The sequence below is a fragment of the Arvicanthis niloticus genome, chromosome 18 (genome assembly GCF_011762505.2).
Source record: "Arvicanthis niloticus isolate mArvNil1 chromosome 18, mArvNil1.pat.X, whole genome shotgun sequence".
In the NCBI taxonomy this organism is placed as follows: Eukaryota; Metazoa; Chordata; class Mammalia; order Rodentia; family Muridae; genus Arvicanthis; species Arvicanthis niloticus.
Genome location: NC_047675.1, coordinates 1,357,070 through 1,370,239, shown reverse-complemented (window position 1 = coordinate 1,370,239; position 13,170 = coordinate 1,357,070). Strand labels below are relative to the sequence as shown.

Genomic DNA, 13,170 nt, shown 5'->3' with positions numbered 1-13,170 from the left:
CAAAAGCAATCTACAAATTCAATGCAATCCCCATCAAAATTCTAAATCAATTCTTCATAGAGATAGAAAGAGCAATTTGCAAATTCATTTGGAATAACAAAAAACCCAGGATAGTGAGAACTATTCTCTACAATAAAAGAACTTCTGGGTAAATCACCATCCCTGACCTCAAACTGTACTACAGAGCAATAGTGACAAAAACTGCATGGTATGGGTACAGAGACAGGCAGGAAGATCAGTGGAATAGAATTGAAGATCCAGAAATGAACCCACACACATATGGTCACTTGATCTTTGACAAAGGAGCTAAAACCATCCAGTTGAAAAACGACAGCATTTTCAACAAATGGTACTGGTTCAACTGGAGGTCAGCATGTAGAAGAATGTAAATCAATCCATTCTTATCCCCTTGTACAAAGCTCAAGTCTAAGTGGATAAATGACCTTCACATAAAACCAGATATATAGAAAATAATAGAAGAGAAGGTGAGGAAGACCCTGGAATACCTAGGCACAGGGTAAAAGTTCCTGAACAGAACACCAATGGCTTATGCTCTAAGATCAAGAATTGACAAATGGGACCTCATCAAACTGCAAACCTTCTGTAAGGCAAAGGACACTGTCAATAGGACATAACAACAACCAGCAGATTGGGAAAAGATCATTACCAATCCTAAATCTGATAGAGGGCTAATATCCAATATATGCAAAGAACTCAAGAAATTATACTGCAGACAATCAAATAACCCTATTAAAAATTGGGTACAGAGCTAAACAAAGATTCCTCAACTGAGGAACCTTGAATGGCCGAGAAGCACCTTAAGAAATGCAAATCAAAACAACCTTTCGATACCACCTCACACCAGTCAGAATGGCTAAGATCAAAAACTCAGATGATAGTAGATGCTGGGGAGGATGTGGAGAAAGAGGAACAATCCTCCATTGTTGGTGGGATTGCAAGCTGGTACAACCACTGTGGAAGTCAGTCTGGCAGTTCCTCAGAAAATTGGATATAGCATTACCTGAGGACCCAGCTATACCACTCCTGGGCATATACCCAGAAGATGCTCCAACATATAACAAGGACATATGCTCCACTATGTTCATCTATCTTTTATAGTACAGCAAAAATCAGTATTTAACCCATATCAAAGTACTGTTTTCCAAATTTTTCTTCTTCTCCTCTTCAATAGACACCACATTGTTCTCTTTGCCATTTTGAGTGTAAGCTTCACTACATGTTCAGTAGGTGCAGAAGACAGCAGTCCTTCCTTCTCACCAAACAGTATACCACTAAAGGAAATGGTCACAAGAGAAGACATTGAGTTTTAGTTTATTTATTCATTTATTTATCTCATGTTGGTCTCTAATGCTCCTGGCATGACAGCTGTGAGTAAAACGCTAGTGGTATCACACATTCCAGCCAACTACCCTGAAAGGTCACATTTAAGGCCACAAGCCTTTGTGCAGAACACCCTAAGGCAATGACCAGGCTCTTCACTACTGGACCCCAGCCACAAGTGTGGGATGGGCAGATAATGCAGCAGCAAATGCCAGACAAAGGCTACAGTCACGCTTTTTGAGACCACCTTCTGCCAGGCTGCTAAAGTCTGAGTGTTGTCAATGTTTGACTTGGGGCACAGCATATATGTCAAAATCAAGTATGCAATTGAAATTTCATGTGCATTAATTTGTATTAATTCCAGTAGGAACATGGACATTCAGCAAGTGATAATTAGACAACTTAATAAGGAAATGTATAGTTTTCAGATCATAGTTATCAAACCATTATACACCATTTGTGATTGGAAGCCTGTTATGATCAATTAGTGTGTTTCTTGGCAGAATGAGCTTATTTTTTACACTATTTGTTGTATTGTTTCTTGATTTGAAATGTCATCATTATAAAATTAAGTTACATCACATAAAGTCTGTGAAACTGGAAGAACAATCCTGTAGAAAAATGTAGAAACATTTAGTCCTATGTTCTTGACTCAACTTCCTCTCCAAAGAGTCTACTGCCACTGCTGAACCAAGTTGGCTACCCAATCTACCAACACATAATGCTGTTTAAAGCTGTTGATGCTAAACTTAGACTCCATAGTTCATAGAGCCACATAGACCTCTCTAGACTTTTGAGAATATTCCTTATGGTCTTTTCTCACCATCCAGAGTTTTCACAGCCTCTCTTTTTATTTGGGATCATTGATTCTACCTTGTATAAATTAGTTTTTTAAATAACAGTTGATGAAATCTCTCATGTGCTCTGAACTGGAGGCTGTTTCTTTGTCACCAGTTTTATATCACTGTGTTTTCCTGTTTTGTACCTTTTTATTTTCTTCTCCTCCCAAAGTAAATGAGACTTTTCTACTGAATAGTTATAGCATGCAAACGATGGGTTTTGTTATGGCATTTTCATACATATGTATCATTAAAATTTGTTTAGGGAACAATTTCTATAGTATGGTGGCACTTACATGCATTCACCAGGAGAGGAGGTTGCAGGGTGCAATCTTTTCTTAAAGCTATCTGGTAACATTATCAGGCTGACACCAGAGGGCACATTAGCTTTCTGATGTCCGTGAGGTGAGTAGTATTTTAACCATTTTTACCTATGTAGAAACTGAATTTTTAAAAAAGCACAAGTTCCATGGTTTCAAATAGCATTGGTGAGGCTCATGTTTGTGTGGAAGAGCAAAGCAGCATTGGCTGTGGGAGGCAACCTGAATCTTCTCTGTCTACTTTTCAACTCTGAGACATAAGTTTGGGTTAGCCCCTTAGCAAAATACGGATGATATCTGTCTTGAAAAGATCATAGAGCACAGAGGAAAATAATATTTCCAAAAAGCCAGTATGTGTAAAGGAGGTGAGCAATCAGTATAATTCATCTTGAAACTTATAAATACACATCTCTGTATCACTCTGCTCTTCCCATTATCTCAAATTCTCTCTGCCCAGAATCTCCTGTCATTGGTGAATATACTTTCTCTCAAAATGTATACCACCAGAATAAGTAAAATGTATTATAGTCAATATGTATGTCTGACTGGGAGGAAGTCAGTTTCCTTCTGGGAATCTTAGAGATATATCTAAGGATCAACTTATATTTTTATCTGTCTGGAGAGTGGCCCTTCTGCTGGGTTAATCATCAGGAATGGGATTGCTTTGGGAACCCAGATGTATAGCAGTTCCCTTCACTACCTTTACTTGTGGCCTCTCATTCTGAATTTGGCTTTTTCTGCCCACTTAGATTGAGTTGTTTGTAAATAGCTGCCTGCAATTCACCCAGCTAAGCCAAATTATGTTTTCTTTATATTTGATTTTGAATTTTCTGGCCTTACTCCTATATTTAATAGTTTTAACTTTTTCCAAATACCAGAGTGTATTCAATATAAAACTGTTCTACACCCTGCCCATATGTTCAAGTGTATCTCTACAAAACTCACTGTGAAAAGCTGATGTGAAGGAAGCAACACACTCTTGTTAATAGTTTCTTATAAACACAAAGGTTTTGACATTTATGCTAAAGGCTCAACATGAGCACTGCCCTCCTGTTGACTGACTGTTGCTGAGCCAGTAAAGGTTGTACTGAAGTCAGGGACACTAAGGCCAGGCTGTGTGACTGACAAGTAACTATCAAATAATAGATGAAGATGTAATCAGAAAGGGCTGAAATGATGACTCAGAGGTCAAGAGCTCTTGCTGCTCTTGAATTGGACTTCATTTTCATTCCCAGCACCCAGACAGCAGCTCACAACCTTCTTTAATTCAAACTCGAGGGGATCAGGCACCCCCTTATGTTCTCTGTGGGTACAAAATGCACATGCACATTCATGGAGGCAAACATTGAAACACATAATTAAAAAAAAACTTGTAATGGTTCTTTGTGAATTTTACATTATGCACCCCAACCCCACTCATCTTTTTATCTCATACCTGCCCTCCACTGCAATCTACCTCCTCAAAAGGAAAAAAAAAAATCACTGTGGTAGTTGTAGTGTCTCAATAGTGTGTCCTATGGTATACCCTTTTGGCCACACTTGTTTGCTTGCAAATGTTCATTTTGATGGTATGAGGCCTCTGGCTTCTGCTACACTTTCAATACTGGAACCTTACTGAGACTCCTCTTGGATGTCCTGTTCATGCCCTGTGTCATGGAGGTCCTGCAGCTTTGGATTTGTAGGACCAGACCCTTCACAGGCTTTAGGAGTTATCAGTGAGGTAGATAATTCAAAGCCCTGAATCTGGTCCTGGAAGGTATCTGAGCTGTCCAGCCTGCCAGCTTTCCCACACCCACACCACGGTGAGTTTTCCAGCACTGCCCTGGTGAGCAGCACATCCAGTGTTGCAGCTGCAGAGGAGAGAGCCAGCGCTCTAACTCTAATGCCCTCAAAGCATGCTCACCTGTGCCTTCACTAGCAGGACCAGATCTACTGTGCTGCCTAGGTGAAGTGCAGGGCTCTTCAGTTCACCACAGGTGGCTAGGGATAAAGGGAGGGAGATCATCTTTCCCTTGTCCATGCCACCACAGATCAGACAAGTGGCAGGGCCAGTCCTCCTATAGTTGTACCTTCAGGGCCAGCTTACCTGCAACTCCCACAATCAGGGCCAGCTCTACTGTGCTTCCTGGGAGAGATGAGGGACCCACTCTCCTGAGTATCACAGCTCTTGAGGGACAAGGACAGCAATCTCACAAATGCCCAGATGAGGGGTGGGACCAGTTTTGCATAGCCTTTAGACATCAACATGGCCCCTGGCAGCAGCCCAAGCCAGGGACATCTGCCTGTCCTTTGATGGTAACATACCCACACTGCTGTAGGGCCATGGACTCAGACATGGCCCTCTGTGGCAGTACAGGCCAAGACCCCACCCACCATGGCCTTAGGTGACTTCACCAGCTTACTCACATCAGTCTGTTCTTCACTACTCTCCAGTCCCCAGTTCTATTTATCTTCATTGTACACACATCCTTCTGCTTTTCTTTTTCTTCCATCTCTCCATCACTTACTTGATCATCGTGGCCTATGGATATCTGGAGTTGTCTCAGGAGTATTATGCCCCACCTAGGTAGAATGGCTTCAAGCAGGGATCATCTCAGGCACGTCTGTCTGCCTAGACCTGTGCTTTGCTGGATTGGTGGTTGGCTCAAGCTTGTTCTTCACTCAGGCCCCATGACACCAGACTGGTGGTTGTCTCTGGCCTGTCTTAGGCCCTCTTCCCACTGGGAGCCATGTGACACTGGACTGGGGTTATCTGAGGGCAGTCTGCCTGCTCAGGCCTCAGGCACCGGATTAGGGCTCACCTCAGGCTAGCTCCTCACTTGGGCCGCATGGTAATAGGCAGGTGCTCATAAAAATTTTAAGTAACTAAAACTAAAATAAGTAATCAGAGTAAAGTTGTAGAAAAGCTGTTTTATTTTTTGCCAAGCATGGTGTGCCCATGGTAAGGACAGAGTGACATGGTTCTTGCCTCTGAGACAGGACCCCCAGTGTGAGTTTCCACAAGTATAGATGGCTGCTCTGGGCAAAAGGCTTTTCTCTGTGTAATAATCTACATATTTTCACATTCCTTCAAGGTATGTCCTTCCTGTTAACATTAATGCTCCATGATAATTAGAAACAGCAGGGGTCCAGAAGCTGAGGGTACAGCTGTGTCTCAACAAAATGGTAAACATTGGGACCTTCAGGACAGCCCTTAAGGCTATGGGAAAGAGCTCTAAATACATGAGTTCAACATAATTATATGTAAATGACATAATTTCTCAACTATGGAAAATATAAGGATACACTATGAATTATGAGGAACTCCATAAATCTAAAGGAATAAAGGCAACTATACTATAAGTCAGCTTGTCAGAAAGATACAAAGACAAGCAGATTCTTGAGTTCAAGGTCAGCCTGGGACACAGCAAGGTTAGGACCAGGTGTGGTAAAAAAGGGTGATTTCAGGACAGGATCCCACCAAACTAGATTATTGTCTGTGCTTAACAAATGCTGATAGCTGATAGATTTCTGAATTATTTTGCAATGTTAAGAAATAAATGATGCTTGCTGTCTCTTAAGAATCAAAGGGATCAGGAGATATTGATTCATAATATAATCAAAAGGAAACCTGGAGTAAATGACTGGATTTATACGGAAAATAAAAACTGGGCCTGTGTTCTGCAGGAGATGAGATATTTTAGGACAAAAAGAGATAACTCCTTGGAAAACACACACACACACACACACACACACACACACACACACACAAATGCATGCATGCAAGCAAGCAGGAAATGAACAGAGAGATGTCTTAGAATAACAAACAGAACACAGGTCATCAGCTTAGATCCACAATTTGGCTTTAAGTCATTCTTTTTGGCATTCTCAGACACTCTTTATTTCAAAATTCCTCTCCATGCCAAGGCTGGTCCTTGTCAATGTTCCTGAAAAAAAAAAAAAAAAAAAAAAAAAAAAAAAAAAAAAAACAGTGTGTATTATGCAAGGGCCATGTATTAGCTGTACTAATGGTGTCATATTTTCAGGGAAAACACTGAAGAGCAACTAGTATTTGTGAGAAATATACTGCATATAAAGTTCACATCAGGATCTCTTGTTATTATTACTCTGATAAAATATAAACAATAAAAATCTACTATTTTAGCCCAGTAGTGCAACTGTCACCCCCACCTATCTCCAGAAAGTACTAGGCATTTCCCACCTACCTTAATATTCTTTCTTCTGTAATGAGAATGTTTCAGAGATGTGATTTAGGTTTAAATAGGTCAGTATCTGACAGAGCCTGATGATTAGCCCAAGATTCTTCATCTCCAAACTGTGCACCCTATATGGTGAAGGCTCACTGCCTGACATTTGGGAGGGAAAACTCATCACTGCAGGTAGTTAGGTCTTATCTCAGTACAGCAGGCTGTCCCCGAGCAGCTAGTGTGTCTAGTTCATTTCACTGCTGTTCTTGTTCTTCTGTCCTATGCTGTTTCCCAGGAGTCATATTACTGCTTCTAGACAAGCTTCGGAAGATGAAATGGGAACAGATGTGGAGGCTGACAGCAGAGAGGGAACTCATGGGCATGCTGTCTACCTCCTTGGCTGACCAGGTGAGTGACCAGTGACAAGGACTCTTACACTTGAGTACCCTCGAGTTAACACACACTTTGTTATTAGAAAAGTAAACACTGAGGAAGGGGTTTTTGTTACATTTTAGTTTAGCTCCTTGCTTTTTTCTGAAACAAGTTCTCAATATATACACAGATTGCCTTGAAGTAGCAATTAACTTGCCTCAGTTTCCCAGATTCTGAGATTTAAAGTATGTGACACCATGCATGGATTAAGAGGTTCATTTTGGGTCACAGTTTAGTAGGCTTTAACCTAGAGTCTGTTGACCACATTGTTCTTGGTCTGATAACAAAACACTATAGAGCATATGGAGGGTCATATCTGCTCACCCCATGATAACAACACCAAAGAAAACACTGAAGCCCCACAATTCCCCTCACATGTATTCTCCCAATGATTTTAAAACTTTCCATTAAATTCTACCTATTAAAGTTTTAATTGGATGGGTCTCAATTCATTGGATCACTCATGTCACTGAACATTGTATACTATGTCATGTAGAAAGATAGCAGAGGTAAACAAAGGACCTGATTCTTTATTTTTTCTATACGGATGTTTGCCTTCATGTATGTCTCTAAATCTTATGTGTGCCTGATGCCTATGGAGGCCAGAGAGGAGATCTGAAACAGAAGCTTATGCTTGAGAGCCTCCATATGGGTGCTGGGAATCAAACTCAGCTTCTCTGGAAGAATAGTCAAAGCTCAGAAATACAAAGCCAGGTCTCCAGCAACAGGACCCAGGTTCTTTACCTCAGAAAGTTCATTGTTTATGCAATCAGACTCAAAAATGGATGATAGTCTGCTATGTTAAAAGCCCTTCATACCATCTTTACATAGAATATACCTGTTCCCTAAGGTCCCAAAATATCATGGTGTATTTCCCCAAATATTTCATATAGATCTAAAAAGCAGCATGTAATATATAAACCATTACTGTGGTCTTTATCCTGGTCACCCTGAACTCAAAGGAAGGCATGGGGCCTATTTGACCTCAGAACTCAGAATCACTCCTTGTTGACCATGTTGAAATTGTGAAATAAATGCTTTTTCTGGACTTCACTTTTCTTTATTTCCTATCCATACTAAGTTCATGCAACATTTTTGTTCATGATTCATTTGTCAAATTTCCACAAAGTTTTCAAATACAGAGGAAACAAGAAAGTCTTCAGGGTTACATATCACTTTTTTCTCTATTATTATTCAGTATTTCCTAAGGAACCAAAACTGATATCCCTTCCTAAACAATCAGATGCAGCATAATAAACAGTGAAAAAAATAACTCAGGTGCTATCTAAGACCTGAGGGGATAGTTGTCTACTATCCTCATATTTCAAGTCAGGTAACAATGACCTGAGTGTATCCCCTAAAGCTAGAAACTGTATGTCTGTGTCTAGTGAGGATAGTTTGTTCAGCCATCTTATGTCCTGAAGGCCCATAATTCACCAACCTGTACCACCTGTCAAATAGTTGCCTAATAAGTGAGGCTTCATGTGGGGTTTGGGAAGGGAGCTTAAACAAGGTGTGTGTGTGTGTGTGTGTGTGTGTGTGTGTGTGTGTGTGTGTGTGTATTTAAAGTGTGGGAGGAATCTTCCTGGATAAGTGGAATTTGAAATAAGTAGGTGTACTCTGGATGATGTGGCCTGTAGAAATCCAAGGAAGATCCATCACTAAGCTAACCAAAAGCCCCAAGAAAGAGCTGCTGGGAGTGAGGATATGTAATTTGTCTCAACCCTCTAGATGATGTGAGCCTCTTGTCATCCCATTGGTTCTTCTCCAGAAGGCTCAGGATAGCACAGGGCTCCAACCTAGGATGGGGGAAGGGGAGAAAGAGAGACTTCATTTATTTTAGGATACTCATCATGGGAAAGTCATTGCCTATCTGCTCTGTGTGAACTCCCTGGATAATGACCACATAGACTCATAAGCATCAAGTCAGCTAGGTTGGCCTGTTCCTGCCCAAGTGTTACTCCTTAGTTTCTGTAGAAAACAGGTAGGAAGACTGTTCACAGTGGGAGCATTAATCCTGTACTCAAAGTAAGATACTCAAAAAATGCCTTCCTCTAAGCTGAACTTGCCATTAGCTTCATTGTGTTTTTGGCTTTTATTCTACAGGATATTTTCAATGCTGTTATCAAACAAAACCCCTTTCTGGTGTATCAGCTTCCCTGCTTCTGGAATGTGCAGCTGTCAGACCACACCCGCTCTGAGCAGTGCTACAGAGATGTGTCTGATTTAAAGGTGGGTGAAGAGGTGCCATGGCGGGGTGTGGCTCACATCTTCAACAGAGTCCTAGTTGAACATAGGGAAGATGGGTGTGGTAATTGGCAGGAAACAGTTGTCTGTGAGCCTGTGGGAAATGTGGTGGAAGATCTAAGGTCCCCGGGGAACAGAGAGAACATGACTTTTATCTCTATTGGCTATTCTCTTTCACCTTCTTTGACTTTCTGGAAATCATAAAGCTGCTGGAGTAAAGAAGCAGCTTGTGTGGATTTTCCTCATTTTGATACATGTCAACTCCCCAAATTCATTGATTTAATTCAAGCAAAAGTATTTGTGGTGAGGCCCATTCCATGCCAGGCATTACAGAAGAGATGTAAAGTACACTGTAGAAGGGCAGAGAAACCTGGATGGAAATGGGTATAAATAAACACTGCAGGAGCCATGACAAGTGTAGGAGGGTCAGAGTGAAGAAAGCAAGCGCATGTCTCACTCTTCTTCCTGTAGATGGGACAGTGGCAGAAGAGTTTTCATTGTGATCTTCTGAGTACTAACCATTGAAGAAGGCCTCACATTAAGAAAATTACAGGGCAGGGTATATGACCAAGCTGTACATAATATGAAACAACATATTCTGATCGTGCCTGAAATGAGCAACTACGTATGTAGTCAATGAGTCTCTGTATTGGATGGGAGTTCACTCATTTTCCCTGACAAAGTACAATGATTGGCCTCAGTTCAGAAGGATAATGATGTCTAGGACATCTCAGATATCCTCCCAGTCCCTTGTATGATGTTATGAAGTCCAACTGATACGTTCTTAGAACAAGGAACATTTGGAAAAGGAAATCCTAGTGCATAGAAGAAGACCATGTCTTGGTACTGTTAAGGACTCACCATGCAACGTAGTCAAAAGAAAAAAGTATGTCAAACCCTGCCTCCCTCCATCACTTTCTATCTTATTTTTTAAGGTAGAATACAAATTGAACATGTAGCTCGCTGATTGGCTGTACTGACTGACCAATGAATTCCCAGAGATATCTACCTACCCATGTTTTTGTTTGTTTCATATAGATACATTCACACACACACATATATAACACATAGGCACACACACATATACACAAAATAACCAGGTAACTTGAATTCATTAAGGATAGGACCTCAATAATATCTACTTGCCTCTAATCTTAAATCTAAATGAAGAATTCTAGGCAATTTTAGTAATGAAATTATTTTCTAGGTTCAAGAGTAAATTATATGTAGCATATCTTTATAACAGATAGGCCTAACTAATGAAAACATGAAAGATTGACAGTAACATTAAGCAAAAATAGTATCAAAAAGTACCAAATGAAAGCTATACTAGTTGTACTGAATTCAGATAAAACATTAGTGGGAGAGAGATGAGCATAAGTAAGAATCAAACTTGCCAGTCAGGTATAAGCATCTCAAGTCTACATATACCTTGTGCCATGTCATATATATTTCAAAGTATATAAAAGTATAAAGAATATAAATATATCTATAATTGCACATACATTTTAATTTTTATTTATATCAATGTGTAACCAAGCATTATAACTTCAGAGAAAAGGATAAACCTCCTATCACAGTGGAATATTTTACCATCCTTTTCAAGTATGAAAAGATGTCAAGAGATAATAAAAACATAGAATACTTGAATAACAGCTAACATACTTGATTTATAGAGTAAATAAAGAAGCTGTGTGGGCAGTTAGAGTGTGCTGCATATTCAGCACTAACCAGAAGGTAACCATGTTCCAGACCGTAAAACAACTCTTAGAGCATTTTAAAGAATCATACTATACTGTAATGCAGCAAGCACAATAATCTGTATTTAAAGCCTATTACATCAAGATGAAAGTCATCTAATTGATTCAAATTGAGAATCCACTTCGACGTTCTTTGTGGTTCTAAATGGTAATTGTAATTGAAACTGAGAACTACTTACAGACTACGTGAAATTGAAAGCAATTCATGTCCAACAATATGAGAGTAAATAAGTATACAGAAGAATGCATAAGCTTCAGTGTTTGTTTGTATTAAAATAAAGAAGGGCTTCAAATTAATATGCCAAGCTTACTGCCTGGGATGATACACAGTGAATATGAGGATAAATTTAAAGAAAATAAAAGGATGTAAAGAACAGCAGAAATTGATTAGCAAATTATGCAATAAAGTCAGAAGATCTTAGTTTTGAAAGCACGAAAGAGATCTACAAAGTCAAGACAGTACTCCTCAGATAAAAACAAGGGAACTCACCAGGCAATGGATAGCCATCATGAACTCAGATTCAGATCTAGGTATACAGCAAAAACTAAATTTATCATTCTCTCACTCATGGAACATTTAATGTGGTGATGGTGGGTACAATATATAGATACATGTGGTATGTGCGTGCATGCGTGTGTGCGTGCATGCGTGCGTGCATGCGTGCGTGTACGTGTATACAATTTGTGCCCATATGTGTTTAGGCACATGTGCATGTACATGCATGTAGAGACCAGAAGTTTTCATTTAGTATCTTCTTTGATTGTTCTTTATCTTATACATTGAGACTGGATATCTCACTTTAACCAATAGTTTACCATGTCTAGGTAGTCAGCTTGCTATGAGGATTCTCCCCACTTTTCTCCTAAACTCTGGGATTAAACACTCACCTGACAATTATATGTATGTTAGGGATCCAACTCCAGGTCCTATACTTATACTTACCCAGTAAGCTGTTTTCTCAGTCCATACAGTAAGCCTTCCTAAAAGGACACAGCATCCCCAGTTGTCAAGTAGAAATAAGCTCTAGTAGTTGTAGTTTTAGTCAGAAAAGACTTTAAATTTTAAATAAAGTTTCCTAACAAATAGGAAAAATTGGATCACTTTTTAAAATATTCTGTAAATTGAAGTTATTCTTGATTCCCAAAATGGAGTTCTATGACATGAAAATTACAAAGTAGTTTCATTTGTGAACATAGATATAAAAATCTTAGGCAAATTACTAGCTAAAAAAATCTTCTCATGTAGAAAATAATATATCATGGCTAAATTAGGCTTACTACAGTAAGACAAAGATAATTTAATACCAAAAGTTTAGAAGTGTCATGAGATTAGAGGAATCAAGTAGAAGCACTGTGTACTCCCAAATAGATATGAGAAATTTATTTAATGAAATCTAAACACTGTTTCTTGTTATAAACTCTCATAAAAATTGGCAACTGGTAAAAACTGAGTGGGTGTGTATATATATGTTTGGGGGATACCAATAAAGTGGCAAAATAGAAGGGGTATTCAGGAATGCCTGTGCATCTACAGGCAAATGATTACTAAAAAGGTGCTATTCCTGATTATTGCAGAAAGGATTCAGTATACCATAAAAGGAGATACTAGATTTTCCATATGGAAGAAAAAAAATTAGCACAGACTCCATTTCATACATAGATTCATGCCTGGTGGGTGAGGAATAAAAGGCTTAAAAGCAAAATGTAAAACAAAGCAAGCAAACAAACAAGAAATGATTTAACTTTAAAACTTGAGAGATGGGAGTACTAAGACCTCAAAATAGGGAGGAATTCATTCAACAAGATGGGGCATTCACCCTAGGTGAACTGCTTCAGTTTACTTTCTTTTTCTCTGTGGCCCAGGTGTTTTGATCTTGCTGTTGAAGTGCTAGATTATTTCCTGTTTAAACTACCCTCACAAGGCATCTTCTAAGACCATTACAGCCCTTTCCTTTAAAGTGCCAGGGAGACTGTGTGGAGCCTTGCAAAGGACTCTCCTGGATTATTTTCATTTTCTTTCATTCTTTACCTTACCCATACCCAA

The 13,170-nt window shown here is 39.4% G+C and overlaps 1 protein-coding gene across 6 annotated transcripts in view; it reads left to right on the top strand.

Annotated features, from left to right (window-relative positions):
• Large1 (LARGE xylosyl- and glucuronyltransferase 1) overlaps positions 1–13,170 on the top strand; it is a 425,417-nt gene that overhangs the window by 348,318 nt on the left and 63,929 nt on the right. For all 6 annotated transcript variants that reach the window (XM_034522395.2, XM_034522396.2, XM_076915421.1 and 3 more), the window contains 2 exons: positions 6,983–7,095; positions 9,226–9,351. In XM_034522395.2, coding sequence (XP_034378286.1) covers positions 6,983–7,095; positions 9,226–9,351 — 239 coding nt within the window. The remainder of the gene's footprint in view (positions 1–6,982; positions 7,096–9,225; positions 9,352–13,170) is intronic.